At 37.1% G+C, this 25,120-nt stretch overlaps 1 protein-coding gene across 4 annotated transcripts in view; it reads left to right on the top strand.

The window, feature by feature from the left end:
• EPHA6 (EPH receptor A6) overlaps window positions 1-25,120 on the top strand; it is a 493,307-nt gene that overhangs the window by 360,936 nt on the left and 107,251 nt on the right. For all 4 annotated transcript variants that reach the window (XM_026843385.1, XM_026843366.1, XM_026843375.1 and 1 more), the window contains 3 exons: window positions 3,582-3,652; window positions 7,158-7,283; window positions 17,064-17,249. In XM_026843385.1, the coding sequence (XP_026699186.1) occupies window positions 3,582-3,652; window positions 7,158-7,283; window positions 17,064-17,249 (383 nt within the window). The remainder of the gene's footprint in view (window positions 1-3,581; window positions 3,653-7,157; window positions 7,284-17,063; window positions 17,250-25,120) is intronic.

The following is a 25,120-nucleotide window of genomic DNA, read 5'->3' as shown; positions in this document are numbered from 1 at the left end:
TTTTGCAGTACCCCAGCAACCAAATATGGCACTACAGTAGCTACTATTATGTGAATTAATGCTCCCTCTGCTGAATAATAAAACCAGTTAAGTCTAACATTCTGCTAAAGTTAATGGGAGCACTTAACATTGGAACATATTGTGACCTTACATAATCTTAGAAGCTAAGCAAATATTCCTATGGTTATTAAAAATGCTGACAAACAGTAGGGTCTTTCAGAAGAGAGAGAAGTTATTCAGACAAGGACAAACTTTTGGAGAAGAAGACTGTGTGTAACCCTTATATGAAATCTGAAACATAACTCAAATGCTTACTTTAGAAATGTCCTGGGTTTGAGTGAGGGGCAGGGATTTTTGGTAGCAGGGGAGAGACCTACAGCAGTGTCCCCCTGTGAGAAGCTTCTTGAAGCTCCCCCGGCTCCAAGTCGGACCCTCCTTTGCACCAAGGCCGAGCCAGTTAGTGACGGTGGCTGCACCTCTGTGATAACTCATTTAAGAAGGAGAACCTGGGAGGAGTGGTGGGAGTTGTGAGGAGGAGTTGCAGCAGGACAGCTGTATGAACACTGGGGTCAGTGGAAGAAAGGAGGAGAAGGGGGAAGGTGTGCTGGAGCCGAAACTGCCCTGTACCCCATGATGAGACAGCAGGGCTGCCCCCCTTTGCAACCCATGAAGGTCTACAGTGGAGCAGATACCGATTTGCAGTTGGGGGAGGGGTGCCACGCCGGGACAGGTGACTGCTCCCAAAGAAGGCTGGGACCCCATGGGAATAAGGCCCCGCTGTTGTAGTTTGGCCCTGGGAGGATAGCAACATGACGGGGTGACCATAAACCACACACCCATGGGAGTGAGTGATGTCAGAGTTGGTTTGTGGAGGACTGTCCTGGTGAGAGGGGGACCGTGCTGGAACAGGCAAGGAATGCCAGAAGTTCCTCCTCCCCCCTAAACCCGAGATGGAAGAAGCAACAGGACTGACTGCACCTCCCATTCCCTGCCCCTGCGCCGCTGGGAGAAGGAGGTAGAGATATCAGGAGCAAAGCTGAGCCTAGGAAGAAGGGAGGGGTGGGAGAAAGAGTTTTCAGGAGGTGGTAATGCTTCTCACAGCCCTACTCTGTTAAGTGGTGGTGTTGTTCTTAGTGTCCGAATTAAATTTTACGTTCTTCTTTTCCTCCCCTAATGAGTCTGTCTTTTGCCTGTGCCTTAAAGGATGAGATCATCCCCCTTTCCCGTCCTTATCTCAATTTCCTGAGTCTTTTTTTCCCTCCTTCACAGTGTTGGGGGGGAAGGGGTGAGTAAGCAGTGTCTTTGCTTTATTTTCCACTTCTCAGCACTGCGGGGGAAAAAGGGGGAAGTGATCAGCTGCATGGTACTCAGTTACCTTCTGAGCTCAAACTATGAAAAGAAAAATCTCATTAAACTCAGATGTGAAAATATTTTTTTTTTCTTCTGTGTTTATTCCTCCTGTTTGCTAATGTTAAGGATATCAGAGATACCCTTCTCTTAGCTTTCTAACATCTTATTCAACAGGACCATTTCAATTATGTAAGAAGATACAAATTCATTTCCAAGCACTACTTAAATGCAGTGATAAGAGTGTATTCTGCAGAAGACAGAGCAAGAAAATTTTGAATAAATACTCAATTTACTGTAGGACTGGAGGCAAATTTCTGCGTGAAAAATGGGATCGGTTCCCTACAGATGTGCTCTGCTTCACTGTTTAGAATTAACAATTTGATGAGCTGTCGAGTCACAGGGCTGCTGATGAGTCTATTCATAGTGGAGAGGCTGGGTTAAATGAGCACCTGCCTCTGCACTTTGCTGAGTGATTACCCACCAAGAGCAAGCATGAAGCACGGCTGGCGATTGCAGATAGAAAAAATGAAAGAGACAGAGACTTCGAGGCCCAGGTTATGCAGTGAGATGGGGGTCTTGGCTAAATTCCAGGAAATGCAGTGTTAAAGCTCTGTGTGATTTATTCTTATCATTACAGAAATTATTCCTCTATGATTGTTCTGTAGTCAAAACTAACAGGGAATGGGGAGCTGGAGCTGGAAGACTCCTCTGCTGGTGATTACTCACCAGCTTCTGTAGTCAAACTTTGGGGCCACATGCATACTTGGCAGGATTGGACAGGGTTAAAGCCCCATTGCTCTGACTGTTCCCTTGGACAGACACTTCAAGTGTAAGAGTTTGTGTTCAGTGTTCTTGGCAGCTGGTATCCTACAGGCCAGTTGTTCAGATCCTAAAAATGGCCTTGGAATGCTTAGTGGTCCCAGAAACGAGTACAATCTGAAGATTTCCACAGAAGCTGAGAATTTACTGGTTGCTGTTTACCTCCATAAGGGTACATAGCCATGACAGTTTAGAAGTTTCTGCCCTTCAGGTGTTCATCATCACCTCTGTAGCAGTGAATGAATTTGTGTGTGTTCCTACTCTTAAGTAGTTTACGAGGAGGGTGTATATTTCTTATATCTCCATTGTTAGTATATTACTGGATATACTATCTGTAATTATAGTTTAGTTTATTTTATAAGGCTAGTAATGAACACACAGAGGCCAGTCATTTTTTCCAAGGTGGTCTTGGAACTGAATGTCTGTACACCAAAGCACATGTCCACATGCACTATTGTTCTCCACCCCACAGCCTTAGCCTCACCCTTAGACCAAAAGATTTCTCTCTAAGTCATACTTCTTAGGCTGTTCAGTGAGTGAGAAAGAGCTTTAAGATCAAAAGAAAATAGTTTTTTTCTTGACTGAAACAGTTGCTCCTATCATGTGACCCTCTAAATCAGCATTAACAGTCCTGCAGGTAGACAGCATTCAGGCTAGGGAAAATTTCATTACAGGGAGCCTGAAAGCTTGCCATATGGCAGTTTTCTTCAACATATCCTTGCATTGTCAGGTAAGGTTGCTAGCAATTCATGAACATCCACGGAGTTTTGGGTTGTTTCCAAGGATTTGTAATTTTATAGCAATCATACAGGCATATGCTGAATCATCATATTCGCATAGCAGGGTACATATTGTTTATCCTATATGATAGTTGCTATTTTAGAAGAAATAATAAGTCAGTGCCTGGCTAGTCTGAGAAGCACAGAGCTACTTGGGGAAAAAAAGGTGATCCTAAAGTGAAAAAATATTTTCTTTTTTCATGAAACTTTGTGAAGTCATATAAACTATTATCTTATGAAGAAATTGTGATCTTTTTTGACCCACTGGATATGACAGTTAATAGGATATGGCTTTATTAGCACAAACCAATGTATGCAAACAAGAATGCAGGGAAGTAATAATTTATTAAAGTATCAGAATTCTTTGGAGGAGGCAAACTTGGAAATAAAGTATTGCATCAAATGAATTTAAGTATTCATTTTCATACTAATCATTCAGCCATGTTTTATTTTTATTTGTATCTAATCTGTTTGTAGTTCTTCATGCATATTTATCTCTTTCAATTCATAACTAAATATATATTCCAAATGCAAAGATTTTGGCTTTCATAAAAGTTCAGATAAAACTTAATGTACATTTATTTTATGCATGACAAGTATTTTAATTAAAACCTCACTTGTTTTTCTTGAAAGATGTCAGTGGTACATAAAGGCCAAAATGAAATCTGAAGAGAAAAGAAGGGCTCATTTGCAAAATGGACATTGTAAGTAGTTCAACACTGTTATATATCTATATCATGTTTTAAATGAAGAATGTTCATTGTTTTCTATACAGCTTTTGCCCTTGATGTTTTAATCTGGCCATTTGAGTAGTTTCTCCATTGTCTGCACCATCAAGGGTATTTATTCTTCTTTGTATGTTCTCTTGAACAATTTCACTGAATTCACTCGAGTTAATAAGGTTTTTTGGTATTCTATTAATAATATTTATCAGTTTTTCAGGTATATTTCTTTGAATTCTCAACTGGTCTGGACCATATTGAACTTCTGCCTCAAAATACCTCTCTTGGTGACTATGTGACTTATTTGTATTCAGTTCTCTTTGGTTGTAGGGATCTACACTTCCGGCCACCAAAGAAATAAAATGTGGAATGGGTTGCCTTCCATCATGTTCCTACTCACTGATCAGTACAGTGAGAAAAAATCCTGGCAATCTCTTGTGAGCAGTAGTTTATGTAGTTTAGTTTAGCTACTTAGTTTAAATTACTAGTCTCACTGTTTTATGTGAGTAGCTATTTAAAGTTTTTATTTATTCAAAGGTTATTATAAAAAACTTATTAAATATTTGGGGGGGGTTGTCATTTTTTATAACATCTCTGGAAATATTATGATCAAGACAGAAGCTAAATCACCAGAAGTCTTTTTTCAGGTGACACCACTATATCCAGCCAAGTTGCTCTTTCTGTCCAGGAAAAGGACACATTTCCCCATAAAGGATACTTCTTAGGAAGATTTGTCTGTCATTTGTTTCCAAACATGGTCAAAAAGGAAAGAAGACAAAAATGTTCCTGCTGAAGAGTTTGATATATGCCTCTGAGACCATGACTGAATTTGAGAAAAGCCTCACTCAGTGTCTTTAAGGCCAGGGTAAATGATAACTGTATTTCATGTTGACACAAAGCTTCATCTCAGAGGCTTCTCATTCATTTGCCGTTTTCTCAGCATCAGACTTGAGGGGGCAAGTTTCTACTCATGTATGTGCTCCATAGGACCAAGGATAAAGAGGAATTACTGTGATTTACCCCAGTAGCTAAGACTCTATTGCCAATAATACTCCCTCCTTTACACGGAGCACTCAGCATCTCTATAAGAAGTACATCCTTCATGCTAGCAGCAATCTTTATCTGACTGCTGACTACCTATAGATTTGATCTTAACCAGGATCTTAACCTGAAACAATATGTGGGGTTGTACAGTCTCTGCTGGGATTGGTATAAGGGTGACTCTCCTAGACTGTCTGAAACTGTTTAAAAAGAAACTCTGCTGCAAGACCTGTACTGCTTAGCATTGCCTGTTCCTGTTCCCAGATTTGTGATGTCCATGCTTTACATCCTATGCTTCTGCAGTGTGCAGAAGAAAACAATCTGCTGTTCATCCTTCCTCTCTCCCTTGGGAGCTCCGTGCAAGTGAGAGGAAGATTTCGGGAAATAAAATCTTTGAAGTGAGTTAGAAAAGGTCTGTGATCTTCCTGATGAGATCCCATGATGTCTGGTGCCTTCCCCACTTCTGTATTGTGTGTGGCCCAAATGGCTGTTGCACCCTACTTAATGAAGCCCAGCCACATTCATGTGACCTGAACATGTGTTATTCACCTAAATGAGCATTCTTCATGCTAAATGAATATTTAGGCTCATCAGATAATGAGCTGCTTTAGATTCAGCTCCTAAGTGATAAGAGGAAGAAGGCTGAGAGGTACTTAATTCTTTTAAAAGAGGTTCTCTTGACCCAGCTGCAGTACCTTCCTTTATCCTGATAAGTTGATGCATTATCTACATCAACTTCTCTTAATGGGTTGAAAGTTTTCCAGAACTTAATCACCACATGGCAGCAGCCTAAAAAAATTCCCATCCAGATAGGCCAAGAGAAACAGCATAAGTTCTTGGACATGCTATACTCAAGAACACAAGGGATATTAGTCATGCCAGAAAATTATGGGTTGCTGGAGGCTGCCAAAGCAATCTGGCACCAACCAGCTATTGCCACAGCCATCTCCAAGGAAGCAAACAAAAATTATTGAAGCCTTGTAAATAGATTTGGATTTTTTTGTTCTCATCTTGCACCTGGCTCTCTGGTTGTTCCAGATGATCAGAGGAGAACAAAACAGCACAGTCCTCCAGGACCCATCCTCAGAGAAGAGGATCTCAAAGATTGGACCTGTTTGGCAAAAGGAATGTTCAGCCATCCACCCATAAATGAAAGGACTGAACTAGAAAGCACTCTTTTCAAAGTAAAGGACAGATTGCCTAAATTGCCCAAGGAACAGCAAAGGGGAATATAAACTGCTTTGGCAGTAATCACTGTTAGTCTTGAGGATTGGCTTTTCCCCTTATCTTTGAGCCGTCACTTGGTGTCTCTGTAGACACCCTTTCAAGTGACCAGCTTGGAGCTCACATTTTCTCTCATGACGTGCTGCATTTTCCAAATTTACCAGCTGTACTTGAAGCATTCCTTAAGGATGTGAGCTAAGTGCAGAGACTCCAGGGATCCTCTTCAGATTAAAATACTAAATAGCATTTGGAAAGGAGATGCTCACAATAATAAAATAAATAAATGCATAAATAAAAGTACTTTATCTTACCCAAAATAGAATTTTCCTTAAAACTTAGCTAGGGCTGTTATTTTTTCCTAAGCAGAAATTTCCAAAAGCTTTACTGCCCTCTTAATTTTCCTGCCTGAAATGCTATACCTCAGGAGATGCTTGTGTTCAGCTGGGACAGAGACAAAACATCATAAGAGTTTGATACTATCTTATCAGTTGAATACCAAAGACTGAGTTTTGTAAAGGCCTTTGACTTTTTGTTTCTGTGGGACAGGTTAAACTCTGGGACCTGTGTAGCTAGCAAACATGACAGTAACTAGAGGTATAAATAACATTCAGAGAACCTAATACCCATATTTTCTCCATTATTTACACTAACACTGGGTGTTGGTTATCACTGCAAGTTGAAAGGATGTTTGATGTAACAATGCACTGTAGAAATCCTGAAGAAGTACCCATGCTTTCAGTCACCCACAACATCTCAGAAGATTTGAGCAGGGTCCAGCAGGACCTTGCTTACAGTTTTAGCCAGTACTTCTGAATGCTTTTGCTAAGTGTTGGGTTGGCAGAGGCTTCTCTGTCTATGGAGTTGTAACACCCAGGTGTTTAATGTCTCAGAAGCCTTACCTAAAAAGGCCATTTGAAGGATAAGAGGAAATGTTTAACTTTGTGCTCAGTCAATCTTTGAAGGCCCTGGTGCTGACAGCAACTGCGAGCAACTCTTGCATTCTACAGTTGGCTTCTGTGAAATCAGTAACAAGCATTAGTAATTTTGGGTCATTATCCTTTTCTGTGGGTTCTGTAAATTTAAATGTGGAAGATTTAATATATTGTTTCAAATCCTTTCAATTTTCCAGTCAAAAACCCCCTCAAAAAACAAAAAACTCCCCATTTCATTGTGTGTGAATGTCAAAGAATTCTTGATTCCTAGTATTCTCTCTTTTTTGCAGTACGTTTCCCAGGAATCAAAACATATATTGATCCAGACACATATGAAGACCCATCTCTTGCTGTCCATGAGTTTGCAAAGGAGATAGATCCTTCAAGAATTCGTATTGAGAGAGTTATTGGGGCAGGTAAAAATATACTCTCTTTAAAAAATGTCTAAGCATGGAAAGGCTGCTTTTCTGAAGTCACCAGCATAATGCAAGTAGTCAAGTGTAGTACAAAATGTGGACATATTTCTGTGATAGCACAAGTTAACTCTCAGGTGTGGTGTACATGAGGTATTGTATTTGGCTAATGTTCCAAATGTGGGTATATTGAAATAAGGAGTTCTTGAGAGGCAGATTCTCCAAAGCGATAGGTTTATCCCAAACCATTTTTTAGGGCTTTATCAATGTTTTGGGTAGGGTTGGTTTTTTTGGTTCGTTTTTTTTTTCCTTTATTCCAAATGTACTCAAAAGATGGTGTCACTCATCATTTGTCATAGTTAATGTCATGTGTTCTCTGGCACTGAGGGGGAGATTAGATCTGAATCTCTGTCTTGGGGGAAGTAAGATCAGAATATAGAAGACTAAGAAAAAATTATTGTCAAATAGAAAATAGGTGGACTACAAGGGGGAAAAGGAGAGGCTAGCTTGGGGTAGGCTTTCCTGTAGCTGTGCAGAGAAGGATCATTGGCACAGTGGGAAAAGAGGAAGATTTGATGAGAAGGTGTGGACAGTATGAAAGGTGACATGGAGCTGGGAAGCAGGATGACTGAGAAAAATAGCTGCAGGATCCCTTCTTACATCCCTTTTTGTCTTTGTCCAAGTGTGTAGCGGGAACAGAGAGGAATTACATCTGAATGACCTTTTTAGACCCTGTTCTCATCTACGGTGTGTTTATCTTCAGTTGAGAACATCTCATTGGGCATGTAGGCCATTTCACAGCTGTTTGAAAATAGGTTTCAGAAACTCATTATTCCTGTATATATATTGGCCTTTTTTTTCTAAGGGAGATAATGTGACTGTCGCGGATGAAATATTTGACGTGGTTATGATTTAGCAGCAATTCAAGATTTATTAATGGTCTGAGGTGGATCAAACAGTTGAATTTTAACAGCACTTAATAACTGACCAATTTAAAGATTATCAAGGTAATTTAGTAGAATATGTTATAACTAAAACAGTGACTTAACTACATATTTGAGAATTACAAGATTCACGCTAATTTACTGCAAGGTACCCTAAATCAAAATATACATATGTACATATGTATAAACACAAAACATATACACACACAGATGAAAATATTTGGATTCAGTGAAATATGTAGACACCCACACTCCTGAATGCAAATGTGCATATTCAAGCATGTAGATAGGTAGAGGGGTGGATGGAAGAGGCTAGCCTGTAGTTAAAATTTCCCTCTTCTTGAGTTTAGAGGAAATACTCACAATGCTTCAGCATTCCTCAACATGTGATAATTGAGCCTCAAGAAGTCTGTCTTCGCCCTGGCTTTGTTGGCAGACAATCTTTCAACCTTGAGGAGTCTGTACCCGAGAGGCGTCCCAGCTCAGGGGAGATGCTGGTCACATCCTGCTGCAATCCAGGAGAGCTCAAAGGGTCTTGCTTAGGGTCAGTATTTATAGGGTCTGAGATAATTGACTTTCAGGTACTTTTCCATTTCAGCCCAACTTGGACGTTGAAATACTCTGGTACCTTACACCAGTTGTGCAGGCCCAGAACTTCCTAGATTTTGAAGTTCTGGTATCACCCACTTTGGGCCATGACCCAGGTACAGATGTACTAGGCTGTCAGGAGGTGGTTGATTGTCATTACCATTCCCAAGCAATAGGAGAGGCAGGACCCAGGTGCATTAAGGGGGTGCTCTGGTCCACTGCCTTTCTCAACCCATCTTAGGTTGGCATGTGGCCCAGGGAGGGGGAATCGCACCAAGCACCGAGCGGCCCAGGAGGGTGGGGGAGTTGCACCACCACAGTGGCCCTCATGTTTTCACGGGTCTTACTCTTTGCTGACGTGACATGTTTGTAGGTATGTCTGTTCTGAGCATTGTTATCCTCTTGTCTTAGCTTTGGTTTAATTGCTAGGTTTTGCTACTCAGGAATGCACCATGCAAGTGTTCCCATACATTCACTTTTGGAAAGCCTATGTAGGGATAAAGGCTCATGGCAGCTGTCAAGAGTTCACTAGAGGTCCTGGTGGCAACTCCATGGTGACAGAAAATACACCTTTGTGGTTAGCACAAGGAAAGTGAAATACTTGTCAAGATCAGAGTCCTGTAAAACCATTTCTTGTAACTTGTGTTCTATCTAGGGCAGATAGCATTTCATTAATTGACCCGGTCCTGAGATTGTTTGCTCACTGTTTTACCCAGCTGTAGTTTACTGAGGACTTCAAAAGACAAGGCTAGAAAAAGGCCTTACAAACTTACCTAACTAGTAGATCTCAAGGCATGGTCTGTGACCTACAAGTCATTCAGAAGGCCCACCAACATTTCTCACAATTTTAACAAATTAAACCTAAAAACAGACTGACAAGGAGAGTCTGTAGTTCCTGTGGTGTATTACATCCTCTGTGTTGTTACCCACACACTGTCAATGGCTGTTGAGCACTAATAATTTCTCAGAACCAATAGAAAGGGAAGGTTGAGAGCTAAGGGTCTGTGTCAGAAATTTGATGAGCATAGGAACAGAATCCTGAGCTCTAATTCCAGCTCTGAAATTTAATTTCTTCCTGTGAAAGACATTAACAGTATACCTGTCCTCAGTTTAAACAATATGGATATTTCTGTGTCCTTAAGATATTAGGAGTGACTGAATTTTGTAAATTACTGTCTTAAAGGTACTTATTATATAAGATACACAGATGTTTTGTCTTCACCTGACTGTAATTTTGTTTCAGTAGCCATAGTTAGTATGTTCCATACTCCAATATCCATCTTTGAGCTATCCATTCTGGGCTTTCTTTAGCAGTGTTGCTTTATTACTTACTAAGTATATGTCAATATAAAAATGTGCGCTTTTTTAACCTTATTTACTTTCTCTAACTTTAATGATGTCAAGAAAAAATATTCACAGTACAACAAACTGCAAAAATCAGTTACATCTTGTAGAAGGGAGTCAGTGGAAAAAAAAAATTAATTTGCTCATAAAGAGACCACCAAAGAACTCATAAAAGTGTTGTCAAGCAAATTACTATCAGAAAACATAATGCCCTTTGATCCTTCTTTTTTATCTTTGTTTCATATATCTTAGTCACTTAAGAAAGGAAAGGTATTTTTCAGTTGAGATCCCTCATTTAATGATACGTACTATGCTGATAGCAATGCAAATGTTTCCAGTGTCAATGCACTAGAAAATGTCATATAAACAATACAACAGAAATAAACCCAGGTCTGTTAACAAACAGGGGAGAGAAAATATTGATCTGAAAGTAAGACAGAAAAATTCTATTTCATGCTGTGGTCCATATCGCTGGAGTACTTTAGAGTCTACCTGATTGCTTAAGCTAGATAATATGTAGCTGGCACTGTGCACCATTGGAATTATGAGCTTGAGAGAGCCCCCAGAGGGCTGACTTCTGCAGAAAACATTCTATCTGATTTCTTTTATTTCTTCCTTTTCTTCAGACATACTATAGTTATTGATGTTTTAGATTATAAAGCATATTGAACTACATTCAACATTGGTATAACTGCTGATTTCAAAGCGGTTGAATAGAACAGACAAGGATTGAGCCTATTGATTTTAGTTCAGATGAAAATTGTGTCCTTATTCTCAACTTAATTCATTTATGAAAATTCTTTGCTCAGCTTCTCCCTCTGTTTTCTTGTATACGTGGGAGTGAATTTTTGCCTTCTTTGACTTATTTTATTTTTATATTTTTTTATCTTCTAAAATTAGTTAGGTAATCTGCCATCTTCAAAGATATTTGCCTAGCAGGACTTGCAAACTGATTGCAGTGAAATTAACCCATTTCCATATAGGCAAGATACAGGTTAAATACCATGCCTGAGGCATGGAGAGTACAAATTCTAACAGAGTTCTTCAGTAGCTGCTAGGGGGCATAACATATCATTATAATTCACAGCAGTCCTAAAACTTTTTTTATGCCTTTTCTCTAATTTTGTATTAAACACTGCAACTGGATATAAAATGGATTTCTTATAGAATTACTTTTAAAAGATCTTTACAATTTTCACCTAAGTGAAGCAAAAATTAAATTCTTTTACAAAATGAAACATTCAAATCTTTTAAGGAGTGAATTAATAGATACATTTCTTAAATTTTTTTTGAGCATTTTATGTTGATCAGTTATTTTCATTATGAGTTGCTGTAACCAATTTTTCAAAACAAAAATTAGTTCAATTCAAGAACTAGAAGTTTTCATTCAGAAAATGTCAAAGTGGAACATTGCAAATATTTGAAAAAATGTTTCTAGCATTTCTGAGCAAGAAATTTTTGAAACTGATCTTGTCATGAAGGCAGTTTCCAGTTTAGTTTTTCAGTTTAAAAAGTTGTGTCCAAAAACTCTTTACAATTCACTAGTTGCAGTGCAGATGGCTTTGACACTCAAGGCAAGTATTTTTCCTAGTTTCTTTCTTCAAGTTTCATTTTTCAGCTTACCTAACTATGAACCCAAGTTATCTTTTAAAGTATTTGGTAATTATAATCTTGGATGATGTGAATTGGAAATGTACATTATAATATTTGCTGCTGAGTAATCTATGTGAGGATGATCCTATCAAATCAGAAGTAGTATTTTCAGCTAAAGCTACTGATTATCTCATTTCTGATTACAGCACTGTTAAAAGTTAAAAATCTCTTCACTGCTCCACTTATCTCAAATGCACATACACTACAGACTTGAAAAACAAAGACTGCTATTTATTATTTTCATCCTATTTTTCAGTCTCTGCTTAGAAGTGCAAAATTTAAGAGCCCCTGAGTGTATGATATTTACCTACTTATGCTCTGTTGTACAGGTATATCTGAATGCTGTACAAGACACTGGTATTTCTCTGCAGTCATTTATTAGCCGTGTTACACAATTTGTTCTGCTCCTTTGGTGCCAAGTACTAGTAGCATAAGGGTAGTACTACATGATGTAAAAAATGAGACCACATATATCTAAAATTGTTGCTTACACACTGACTGTTCCACATAATGATGTTTTTTCCATTGGATACTAAAAACAGATTCGGAGAAGGTGGCAACAAATAGCCTTTTTAGTAGTTACAAATATCAAGATGACACTTGGCCTGCAACAGTCAGACATCATAGCCAAAAAAAAAGAGAATGTCTATACATTTAGTTGTAGATTTAATAAACATTCCTATTGCAAGTTCACATCATCAGGCAGGTAATAATAGGAAATGCAAAGTGTTAACAATTTAAGAAAGGATGCTATGCTCAGAAGATTACTTTGAGAAAAAAATGAATTAGTGCAATCTTGTTAAAACCCTTTTTCAGATCGTCCTAGTGGACATTTACTGAGCTGATGTTTTTGAATGCAGCCACTATATACAGTGGAGCTAGTTATTTGAAACTTTGATCTTGGCTCTCCCAGTCTTCCCCTCTGGTGTGCTTTTAGTGTTCCAGTACATCTGCAAACTTTCTGAATTACTATCAATCCTTCTGGTGCTTTGGTGAAAATAAAGCAATTAAAATACAGACTTTGCAAAGTCCTCTCTAAATTATTTGTGCTTTACTTACTCCATGTATAGGTGTGAGATATCTGCATTAAAGTAACAATATCTGCACATAAATCCAAATTCAAGATGGGTATGTAGTCAGGTCACTTCCCTTGAGTGGCTTCCCATGATCTCCTAACTTACCTCTGAGAAAAAAAAATGCTATTTTGTAGACTTTTTAATTGAATGAAATATTATCCAGTTAATAGCTGTTAATGGTCTAATAGCTTCTGCTGATATCTTGGTTCAAACTGGAGGGTAAAGGCAGTGGGGGAAGCAGTTTACAACCAAAATAGAAATTGCAGTTTGATCAAATATTTGTAATAGCAAGTTGATTACAATACCAAAGGCAAAACAGAACCTATTCGTAAGTGCTTTGCTTATGTTTCTCCTGGTAACATCAACCAAATAAACAGGTATTAATGAAGTGCACATTCTAGGAAGAGCTACTGTTTAAATGGTGACATTGGTGAAATTGTAAAAAGGTCCATTCCCTTTTATTTTATCCATTACTTACGACCAAGTTTTACTATTGTTTAATTTGATATTGTATATTCTTGGATTCAAAACTCTTGGCCCATTTTTTTTATCACTAATATAAAATATTCCATGATCTCCCATTGGTTCATTACAAAGATCAATGGGTGCCTTTTTGCCATCTCTTCATTGCTATGGTTTCTCTTCAGATGGTCCCTTTCAGACACTCTTCATACTGAACTTGCTGCACCTACTGACATGTTATTGTATCGTTTGATTTTGTCCTGTCTATGACACTCCTTTCTGCCTCATTTCTTCTTGCTCTTTGGTTTGAGGCTTTAGCACCTCTTCATGGAAGGAATTCCCAGGGCTACTTTGTAGGTCTGTCTTAAAAGTTACACTGGTTTGGGTTTTTTTGTTGTTAAAATGTTGAAACTCAGGGAAGAGGCCAATTCTTCAATTTTTCACAGAGAGTACACTATATTCTTTTCATAATCTAAATATTTTGCCAGTTCTCCCATAGACCTAATGACTAAAACTGGGAAAATGAACTGAGCTGTATTTGGTGCTGTGACCTTTCAGTTCTATCAACAGCAACTGTCTGTGCTATAAGACATTTGTTTTGATCCCAAGACTGCATATCAGACTTATAAATGACTGACGACTACTGCTTCATTTTAAATAACATATATGTTGTGCCTGAATGAGAAAAGGGGTGCGTGGTTTGCACAGGGTAAGTTTCTAGACTGCTCAGCTTATTTTTGTGTAACATACAGTAAGACATGTGGGGTTCATATCATTAAACCAGGAATTACTTACACTACTTCATTGACATCTGGCTCTTACCTTCTACTTATTACACATGCAGTCATGAACCTTTACTGCTACAGGTCAACATTTGTGTTATTTATCATTAAACTTGAGCAATTAACTTATATTCTTGGATTTTAAAAATCCCTGTTGTTGAACACGTTCCCATTTCACTATAAAAACATTCAGAATTCTTTATCTGAACAAAGGTGTAGAAAACAGACACTGAGGTAAAGTCTCGACAAATTCTTTCTCAGTGCAAATAGTTCAGTGTTTTAAATTATATCGTTGTTCTCCATCTTGTCTAAACCAGAACTACAAGTTGTTACACATACCTTAGGTTTCTAAATGTAGTAGCTGTCTGTTCTGTGAGCTGATGACTGTGAGACCATGTCATAAAAAAAAAATTGTTGTTAGTCTTTATGTTCACCAGTTTATCAATCCCAATATCCAAGGGGAGTGAAATTTCTTTCTAACTGCACAAATCATGCATCCTAAAAAGGGAAAAGAAACAGGTCATGGAGAAGACACAATGTTCCTTCCCCTGCTTTGGATGTTATACAGATAATAAATCTTGGCACTGTAAGTCCTTCACCTGCCTCCTTCTGTTTAACCCATTTCAAAACAGCCCTTTACAGTCTCTGGGGTATGAATGCCATTATTTACAAAATTCCAAAGTTGTAGTACTCTTGTATAATCTTATACTAGCAAAACTATTTATTCTATAACCTATGCTTTCCAAATTATTCTCAAAAATGAGATTTTGCTGTTCTGCAGATTTATTGATCATGACATCTCTTTAAAAATCTGGTTATTAAAGCTCTAGTATTTTTGCTTTCCACTGTTTCATCAAGAGAAAGAAATTGGAAATTTTTCTCATTTTAGGCATTTAAGTTTGAAAAGCCAGTAAGATGCAATAAGGTCATGGCTTTAATGATGCGTTCTAGCACTGCTGGATATATCACAGAATAGAAGATTGATTTACCATGTCTCCTTCAGAACATTCAGGTTTCATGACTTTGTTTTATGATAGGACTTAGAAGTCCAAATTAGCTACTGCTTTTTCAGCGGCAGTAGTCAGACAAACAAATTTTTAAGGAAAGCTTTCTAAGGGTTAAAGGGGCAAAATCATACAGAAAAATCCTTACTCAACTTCCTGCCTTTTGTCAGAAGATTCCCAGAGCAGTAGTCCGATGACATATATTTTCAGACGTATGCACACACCTTCAGGGAAGCATATGATTTAATTTATTTTTTTTAATTATGTAGAAATTTTTTAAATGGGGGGTTTTCGGTAGAAAGAAGACCTAGAACACTTTGCTTTTGATAGCTATTTAAGAAGCTGCTAATTTATTCAGAGGTTATGTTCAACATCTGCTAATTGTACTCTTGCACTTGATGATGTCTCTGTTTTGAAGTGAAAGACAAGCTATGAAATTGGTTTTTAATCCCTCCACTCTTCCTGTATCTTATTGGCTAATAAAACCTTGTTTTGTTTTAGTGGAAGCGACAGAACCTAATAAAATAAAAGCTGTATGACAATACCCATTCTAATCCTATAACATCAGGGAGTTACAACTTTCTGAAGTGAGGCTTCTGCCTTTAATGCCTCTCTCTTCTAGATTTGGTTCATATCTGAAGACACAGTGTTACAGGGTAGAGCTCTCTTTTTGTGTTTTCTTTTGTTCTGTCCTTAAAGTTTAAGTAAAACTAATTCAGACAGCACTCAATAGAGGGAGTAACAAATTATTTCCTCCATTTATATATATATATATATATATATATATGTTTATAACTTGGGTTTTTTTTTTTTCAACCGTTCTGATTCCAAAATGACTGGGGTAGAGAATTTAGTTTCCCTGTGGAAGTACTCTGCACTAAGAAGTGCTTTGAAATATTTTTGTGAACGTTGTTTTTCATTTATTGAATTATGACCCACTGAAAACTGACCTGCAGGCATCCACAGTGTATTTGGTAGGGGCTTTAAATAACTTTTGAGTGGCTTCGAGATCAAAGGAAAGCTGTGATTTCCATACAAACTTAATTAGTAAATGTGTAAAAGGGAGTACGAGGAGGCATGCGTTCTTCAAAAGCCCTTAGATACAGAGGAAAACATCAGGTGAAGCAAGCTTTGAGATTCCTCTTATTATGCAGCTCAATCCTGATTTTCTGAAACTGTTGGCCTTTAGCCGTCTGAACAGTGAAATATGTAATTCATTTCAAGTAGGTGTGTAAGCCCATTTAAATAAATCACATGCAAGTGCTTTTCTGGGGCATAATAGCATTAAGTACATTTTAAACACTTTATACAATTGGAGGGTAGTCAGGTATTCTGATATTCTTATGGCATTTCTTTTCATATAGGTCTTAGTGCATGACACCCCTATTGATATCAATTGTTATAAATGGATATTTTAGGTAGATATTTTGCCATCATTAGAATTAAAATCTAAGTGTCATTACATTCCTTCCTCATAGCATGCTCAGTTATATGACAAACATATCAAAGTTCAGTCTCAAAATGTCTGTAAAACAAGAAGATCCATTTGTGGAGGGCAGATAGTTTGGCTTTTGCATTGAAAGTACAATTCCCCATAATCTCGTGGTGTGGCACAAAGGAAAGATTATTATTTGTTATGAAGTAAAGCTGAGTATTTTGCTTTTCTTGGATGTGATGAAATTCAGGAACTTGCATATCCCATCCACTATTTCTCTGTCCACTTCTACAGGATGTGTGAGTTTCTTGGAATATTTTTGCATTCTTGTTTCACTGACAACTACAAATAACCAAACTATTTAAAAAAGACAGCTTTTAAGACAGCTATTGAAGGTTATTTTGAAAAATAAGGTGTTTTAAGTTCAGCAGTATAAACTGTACTGTAGGTCTTCAGTCACTGTGAATGATCTAACTAATGTTTTATCTATTTAAGGGGAGTTTGGAGAAGTGTGCAGTGGACGTCTGAAGACACCGGGAAAAAGAGAAATACCTGTTGCAATTAAAACTCTAAAAGGTGGCTATATGGACAGGCAGAGAAGAGATTTCTTGAGAGAGGCTAGTATCATGGGACAATTTGACCACCCAAATATAATTCGCCTTGAAGGAGTCGTTACAAAAAGTAAGTTACCATTAATACTAATATTGATAGGTTTTTGTTGTTTTTCCCATTCTGTGATATTTAGTAACAAAATTAATCATTACTTCTACATTCAATATGGATTGCAATTCTCAGAAATTTAAATCACAGAGTGACAGTAGATACTACAGAGTTTGGGACCATAATAGGAACTGCACAGCCTATCTATTTTCAATTATAAATGTTTTGCTTTCATTTTTTAATAAGAATCCTCCTCATTCAACTAAAGTCTTTACAGATTCTTGTGAAATAGTGGAATACAGTAGAGAAAGCCATAAATGTAACTGAGTTGACAATGAAGACAAATAATCTTGTAAGGGAGCTGCTATATTCTCCCACAAGCACTCATTATTTATTTTGTTTTACTGATTTTGGTACCAGAAGAGATCAATTTCCTATTTTAAAGAAATAAAATGTAAACTCTTTAAATTTATTGTACACTTTCAGATGATTCACTAAAACTCTGGAATAATCTACGAAATGTCTTACTCTTTATACCTGTTGCAGCTGCCAAGAGAAATCGCTGGTCCTTGAAATATAGCATTTTTAGTGGTGGACTTTTCTGAAATGCAGAAATACCTAGTTATCATTTAAGTATTAAGTAAAAAATTTTATTAACATGCACATAATTTATTTAATGCCAACCTTTTGTAGTACTGAATTGAAAAACTCGTACATTATACTCTTCTCAAAATTAATCATATCCTCAACTAAGCCATGTTGTGCATACAAAACAATGATGTCCTCTTACTATCACAGTAAATGCACTAAATACGTTATGAATATTTCCTGTTTTCACCTTGTTACAATATCAAAAGCTATGTTTGGAAAACACAATGTACTAGACAAAGAGGAAAGTATAGCTTCTGAACTCATGTCACTGGAATGGAATTTCAATAGGTTTATGGTATAACCTTGGTAAAAGCTGTTTCTCTGTGGTTCTAAATTAAGATGAAGAGGAATTTTTTTTTTCTTCACACAGTATTGCAAGGATAAATTCATTATTATTTAGGAATTATTAGTTACTAGACTAAAAGAATCCATTGTGTTGTAGACTTCTGGGAGGATATGGCTTAGTCTCCTCCATTCCTCTCCTGTCAGTAACTGCTCTGCTGACAACGAACATGAACATGAGTTAATACTGGCTGAGCAACATTGGAGATCTTTGTCAAGAGATATAAATAAATATGTAGGAACTTAATTGAATTTAGCTCCTAGCTTCATAATGAGCAGTATAGCAGCTATTAAATTCCACCAGTGACACCAACATGGGCAGTTTATGAATCAGTATCACAGGTATGACTAGGATCCATGCAGTGTATGTCTCATTTCTGAAAAAAGACTAATGTCTGTGATTTATGAACATTGTTTAAATCTAATTAGATGGTGCACACAGAGTACAGTATAATATATTTGGCAATGGCATGATTGTTTAATCTTTGCCACATTTATAAATTTTTTTTCTGTAATGTCTCGTCATCAGTCTAGAGAGAAATGAAGATTGCATTCAGAAAACAGAGAAAAAAACATAAATCAGTGCTCAAACATTAGAGTATTTCTTCCTGTTCTACAGGAAAAATAATTATAGATAACTGTAAGTCAAGAAGTCATCATTAGCTGTTCTGCTTTTCTCTAAGGAGCCAACAAACTTTATTATTGTTTTTGGAATGTTCGCTTAGACGTAATGTAAAAATAGTAGATGATACTGTTATAGTCACACTGTCATCTAAAAATACTCATCTCAGATATAAAATAAATAGTGAAAGTTAGAAAGTAAGTATTTCAGGGTCAGGCAGGTTTAAAAAAATTATACAGCAATAATTATAGAATGAAAAAAATACATGAGTTACCAACAAATAAGGCATGGAAAGTGCAGGTTTTATAAAGTGTAAAGGGCAAAGTTGTGCAGTACTGCTCTGGTGTAGGGAAGAAGCGAGGAGGCATGCTGAGCAACGGACACACGGACACTGCTATGCTTTTCTTTTGCCAGTTTGCCTTTAGGATGTTGCCTTGCATTTGTACTGCCCCATCTGTGGTATTTGGAGAATAACATGACTTCAGCTGAGAGCAGAACAGCTACCTTGCATTTTACTAAATCCTAAATTGAGAATTGCACAAGCCAACACAGGAGAGAACTTTCCTATAACTAAAAGATGTGCTGTAAAAGTCAGACAGAACCTTGTCCTAGCTAAATTATTTATGCAATGATAGTATGATTAAAAGGTGGTTTGTGCTAAAATTTAGATTAATAACAGCAGAAACTATTTATCTGATGTGCATTACAGTTCCACTAACCTATAACGGCACATTGGATGCAGTAAATTTGATTAATAGACGTGTAATGCTGTTCTCTAGCACATGCTTTCCTCTTTGTAACCATTAGTCATTAACTTCCAGAAGCTGCTGATATATATTGCATCAGTTTGTAAGCAGTACCTTCCGTTACAGTGTCATTGACTATTGAACAAAAAAGAAAAAGGATCTGATTGTAATAAGCAGAAGTGCTCTACCAAGTCAATAGCTATTGACTGGGGCAATAACAAATTCGCCTGTTCATTACAAATGAGAGCTTTTATCTGGTGCTACCAGCTAAGCAGATGTTAACTTTTAAATGATACTGTTTTCAAAATTGCTATGGAATATGTACTGTACAGGATGAAAAAAAAAATGCTTAAGTAAGCCTGCTCAAAAGTGTGTCTGAAACGAAGTCTTAATCCCCTTTTCTGATTGCTTCATTTCTCATTTGTCCTAACTGCGATCCCTAATCACAGAGAGCAGTAGGGAGAACAGTTGCTGTAGCACAGGCTTTCTGTTATCGGAGAGTTCATTTCAAGGGCAATTTGCCAGACCAAGGCAAATACAGTGTAGCACAGAATCTGGATCTGAGCATTTGCTTATATTGCTAATCAGAAGTCACAAGAGAAACTTTAATCCTGTTTGGTTTGTTTTAGAAACACCATTGTTTGCTTGGTTTGCCATAAAAGGCTGCTTATTATGAGAAATGCCTAGGCATTTTATAAAGCCATCCATGTTTCCCTGTCAAGTCTTTTAGCGCAGTGATAATTTTGGGACCTCTTCTTGGGTGTGTCAGAGCATGCTCAGCTGAGCTGTATGTTATTGTCTAAGCTATTTCATAAACGGGTCTAAGAAATTTAAAACTTCTTACTCCAGCACAAGCATATGTAACCAACATTGAGATCTGGGCTATAAAGAAGGAAGATGGGTCTTCCACTTCTACATTATGTCGAAGTTTGTGTTACAGAGTTTCCATGAAAATTCCATGAATTAAATTAAAGCTATGCTTACAGCAAACACCTGCCAACATAACTATGTCTATAAGAGACATGAAAATTTGGTGTCTGACAGTTGTGACTGTACTGGAAGAAATCATTGGTGTTACGCGAGCCAAGCTGGAATCTATAGTTAGTTTGGCTTGATGGTATCTTCCACAATAGTTTAAAGTGCAGCCTTGTCAGTACTGTGTAATACTGTGTCAGTACAAATTATCAATGCATGCAGGGGCTTTATTGTAGGCGTAATCTTAGTTTGTTCCTCTCCCCCTCAGACTTTACCCCGAGTAACATTTAATTGTTCAAATTAATTTCTAAAGAATTACTTCCATTTCTGAACTTTGACTACTGGAGGATTTTCACCTGTCACATGTACAGGAGGAATCTTTTTAAGGCATTCATTTTCTTTAACATGTAGATTGTTATTCTCCAGAAGAATTTCCAAATTAATCCCTTCACAAAAAGAGGATGAATAAAGACAGCACCTAGATTTTTGGTGCTGTGTAAGCTCACATCCTCATAATGTTGAGTCTGGGTTTGGAATGACACCTTCAACTGCCTTCTTGTCTCCTCACTGTTTCCCTTTAGTGACTTTCAAATTGTGAATGCTATTGCAGTCCTGAAATCTTTAGTCAGTCATCTAGCAGATTAAATTCAAAGCTTTAATCACTGAGTTTCTTTTCAATTACTGCATATAACCTCTTCAGCGCCAGAAGAGTCCTGAGGTCAGTGTACCTTGCCTTGTCCATGAGAAAGGCAAAGCAGCACCATGATCTGGTTTCACTCTTAATTTGCAGTATGTAGCTCTTCATATCTGACCCATTTTTCATTTTTCAAAAATGCAGGAGATAACAATGATTTTTTTTTTTCAGCCAAGACATTGTATTCTAGATCTTTGAGCCCTTAGTGTAATGAATCTAATGTTGCCCTTTTCTGAAACCTGTTAACAGGTTGAGACTGTTAAATGGAGTTCAGAATTCATTTTGGAAGGTGACATATTTTGCAGTACATGTGTTTATTATACACAGCGTTGTATATTTGGCTGTTATGCAGAAATATTGAGGAAGTTCTGTGACAGTGTTTGTAACAGTTTTACCTTGGTCATGAATGGTGAAATTTTACTCCCAAGAATTATGATTGTGCAAAGTTTAAATGTTGATCTTTTATGAGTTGTGACTATTTGAAGTAGGCTACACCATGATAGTTTACCAAATATGATTGATTATTATTATACACCAAAAAAAAAGTGACCTACATTACAGTATTTATCATTGATTTCTGAAAAGTAAAACCTTTAGGGCCAATAGAAAACATGCGATGTTAATAAATTCCATATTAGCATTATAGTATTCTCTATAACCGACAGTGTAACCCATTTCAGATCTTGATATTTACTTCTGTCAGTAATCTCAGCACATCACTGAGCTATCACTGGCATCTTCAGGCACAGATGTACTTCTTGGAGGCCAAAATGGTTTCAGATCCATCCCTTCAACCCACCCCTTGCACTAGCAGGCAGTTGCCCCTGATTTATGCAACAAAGATGTACAATGAAGACATTATTCATCCCTGAATATCTTCCATTCTGCTTACGGACAATCCATGGTGACAGAGGGGTGGTGAGACTGTATATGTCATATTAGCCAGTGGACTTTACATGACATTAGGCATAAAGCTGAATTTGTCTGATGAAATATATTGTAGCCGTGCACATAAAGATACACAAAACAGCAGGATCTCAGTTATGTTATAAATTGTTCAGTAAGTGAAGCTGTAAATTTAAATGTCTCACCTTATTTTCCTTTGTATCCTGTTTCATAGATAAATATCACAACATATTACTGAATTTTGTGTTGCTGTGGCCAGCAAAATAACACAAAACCCACAACTACAACCTGCAGTCTTTACTAGATTATTTACTAGATCAATTTATTAAAATATCATCCCAAATAAAGAGTTGAAAGATAGACCTGTGGACATGACTGCCATAACATGGACAAAACTAAGTATCTATAGCCTTCTTGCAAAATAGGTTGCCCTTCATGAACTGATATTCGAAGAATGTAATTAATGTTGACAGTGCTGATTTATTTTTAAACATGCATGCATGCATGTGGATGTTTCAGTTAACATACAAACTACCACGCATTCCATTTGTTGAAGGTCAATGGCAAAAATTAAGAACACACAAAGTCTGATTCTCCTGAATGACACATACTTAAACTAGCTTTTAAAAATTAAATTTTTCTTTCATTCATTAAATTCTGATTTTTTTTTTTCCCAAAAATCAAGGGGCTACTATGGTTTCCTGCAGGTCAAATCAGTCACATTTCTGTGTTCTGCTTTTCTGGTTTGCAGCTATCAAGCTATACATTATACCCGTCAATTCTGCTGTAACATCTTTCACAGCATGATAAGCAATGAAGAAAAAGCATATTATCAAACAGCTAACGTCTTGTTAACAGCAGCTTAATCTGACCATGATATAGTATCTAACATAACTAAACTTCTATAATTCTGCTTTTATAGGTTACATCTGAGAAACAGGATTTCACTGTCTTCAGGACCCTTTGCCTTCAGATGTCTGTATTCAGACATGTAGGACCTGACTTTCAAAGATATCTAGATTCTTTGATGTGAGATGTGGTTCTAGCAGAAAAATAGGTGACATTCATATCAACAGCCATAAAAAAGATAAAGCCCTGTAGATAAGAGATTTTATTTTCTTTTTAAGGAAAAGCATAGTCATTAATTTGCATAATTAGCATTATTATTAACTGCAAGTGATTGCATTTCTGTATATCTTCTGAAAAAAGTATGCAATTTCTTCCTCCACCGTGAAAGTAAAGAAGCATATGGTACAATAAGTTAAATAGCAAGAGAGTTATAGTGTGTAGGTGATATATGAAGGACTGGGGCCTTTTTTAACCACTGAAACCAGAAGATTTAATGAACAACAGGGGGAGACAAGATCACACTCTGCTGGCAGGTTTGCTGCAACAGCATGACTGATCTGTTGCCTTCTGTAGGAAAACTATACAAGCAATGATGAGAATAATTATAAATTACAATTGCAATTGACAGTTAAAGGAGTGAGAGGTGAAGTTCAAGTGTGTATATAAAGCAGTCAATAATCCTGATTCTCAAGCTGTGTTTGGTTGATTTGTTTTGTAAGATGTACATTCATTTCTTATTCTGTATAGAGGCAATAACACAGTAGTAAACATACATGTGATTGAGTTTTGGGAAAGTCCTGTTGCAACTTTGTTATTGCTAAATCTTTGCTGAGAAGTGAGGTGCTTTCACTGAAATTAATACCAAGACATGCTGAGTTTGAGAATAATTGATGATAGTTAAGAGAGGTTCTGCTCCATTTTAGAGCCTAGCAAAGTCAGATTATATCAGAAGCATTATTTGGTAAGCCTCAACTTAATTGTTAAATATTACATTACACTAAGAATTGAAGCAGGGTTGTGTCCTTTTAAAAGGCAAATTAAGTGAACTTTGTACTATTTTTCAACAATAAATCATTCTCTTGCAGTTCACAGAATATACAGCATTGGGTTGTGAAGGACACTGAGAGGTCATCTTGTCCATCTTCCTACCCCAGGGCAGATTCAATTATATTTAAACTAGTCTGGGTAGATGGTTGTCTATCCTATTCTCAGAAACCTCTCCTGGTGAAGATCCACAGCTTCCCTGGGCAATCTGTTGAGTGTTTAACTATCCTCATACTTAACCTTCCTAGTGTAATTGAATTTTTCTTTTACTGCACCTTAAGGCCATTAGCTCTTTTCCTGTCTGTGGTGGAACAGTTTGTGCCTTTCCTCTTTGCAGCAATATTTTACATTTGTAGACCGTTATAATGTCTTTACTGACTTCAGTAAATCACACGGGTTCTGTCAAGTTTTTCTTCGTGGTATATGTTTGCTAGACCTTTGGTCATTCTTAATGCTTTCCTTTGGACTCTTTCCAGTCAATTCATATCTTTTTTAATGTATGGCTTTCAAGAGTGGATACAGTGGATGCTGAGCCTTACCTCCCACTAGCAAGCAGGAAATAATTATTTCAAATTTAAACTGTGTTACTTTAAAGTAACTGTGTTACTTTAAATATGTGTGGTTTTCAATAGCAACCATTATTGGATTTTATTTTGATTTATTATTACCCATAGATCCTCCTTTGTGAAACGCTGGCTGTCTAGTCTTCCTCCAGGATGTATTTGTGTGGTTGATTGCTGCCATCTCCATTGACCTTGTCTTCCAGAATTTTATTCTCTGTTTTCTCACACCTTTCCTTAGCATGCCAAGTCCTTTCATTTTGCTGTCTTTCTCAGATTTAGAAACACACTCTTAGTTCCAACATTGCAGTCATTAATGAGAAAACAAAACAGTACCAAAAGCCCTGGACCATACTCTTTGTATCTTTCCAGGTTGACAGTGAAACACTGAGGACAGTTTTCCAGCTGTTATTACACTGACTGTGCAATAGTTTCATCAGAAATTTCCTGGGGAAATTTGAGGAAAGTACTGAGGAAAAAGAGTTAAATCAGAGAGGACAGTT

The sequence above is a fragment of the Athene cunicularia genome (genome assembly GCF_003259725.1).
Source record: "Athene cunicularia isolate RWA chromosome 1 unlocalized genomic scaffold, athCun1 chr1_part1, whole genome shotgun sequence".
Lineage (NCBI taxonomy): Eukaryota > Metazoa > Chordata > Aves > Strigiformes > Strigidae > Athene > Athene cunicularia.
Note: the sequence above shows the minus strand (reverse complement) of the source record. Positions and strands in the feature narration are given on the sequence as shown.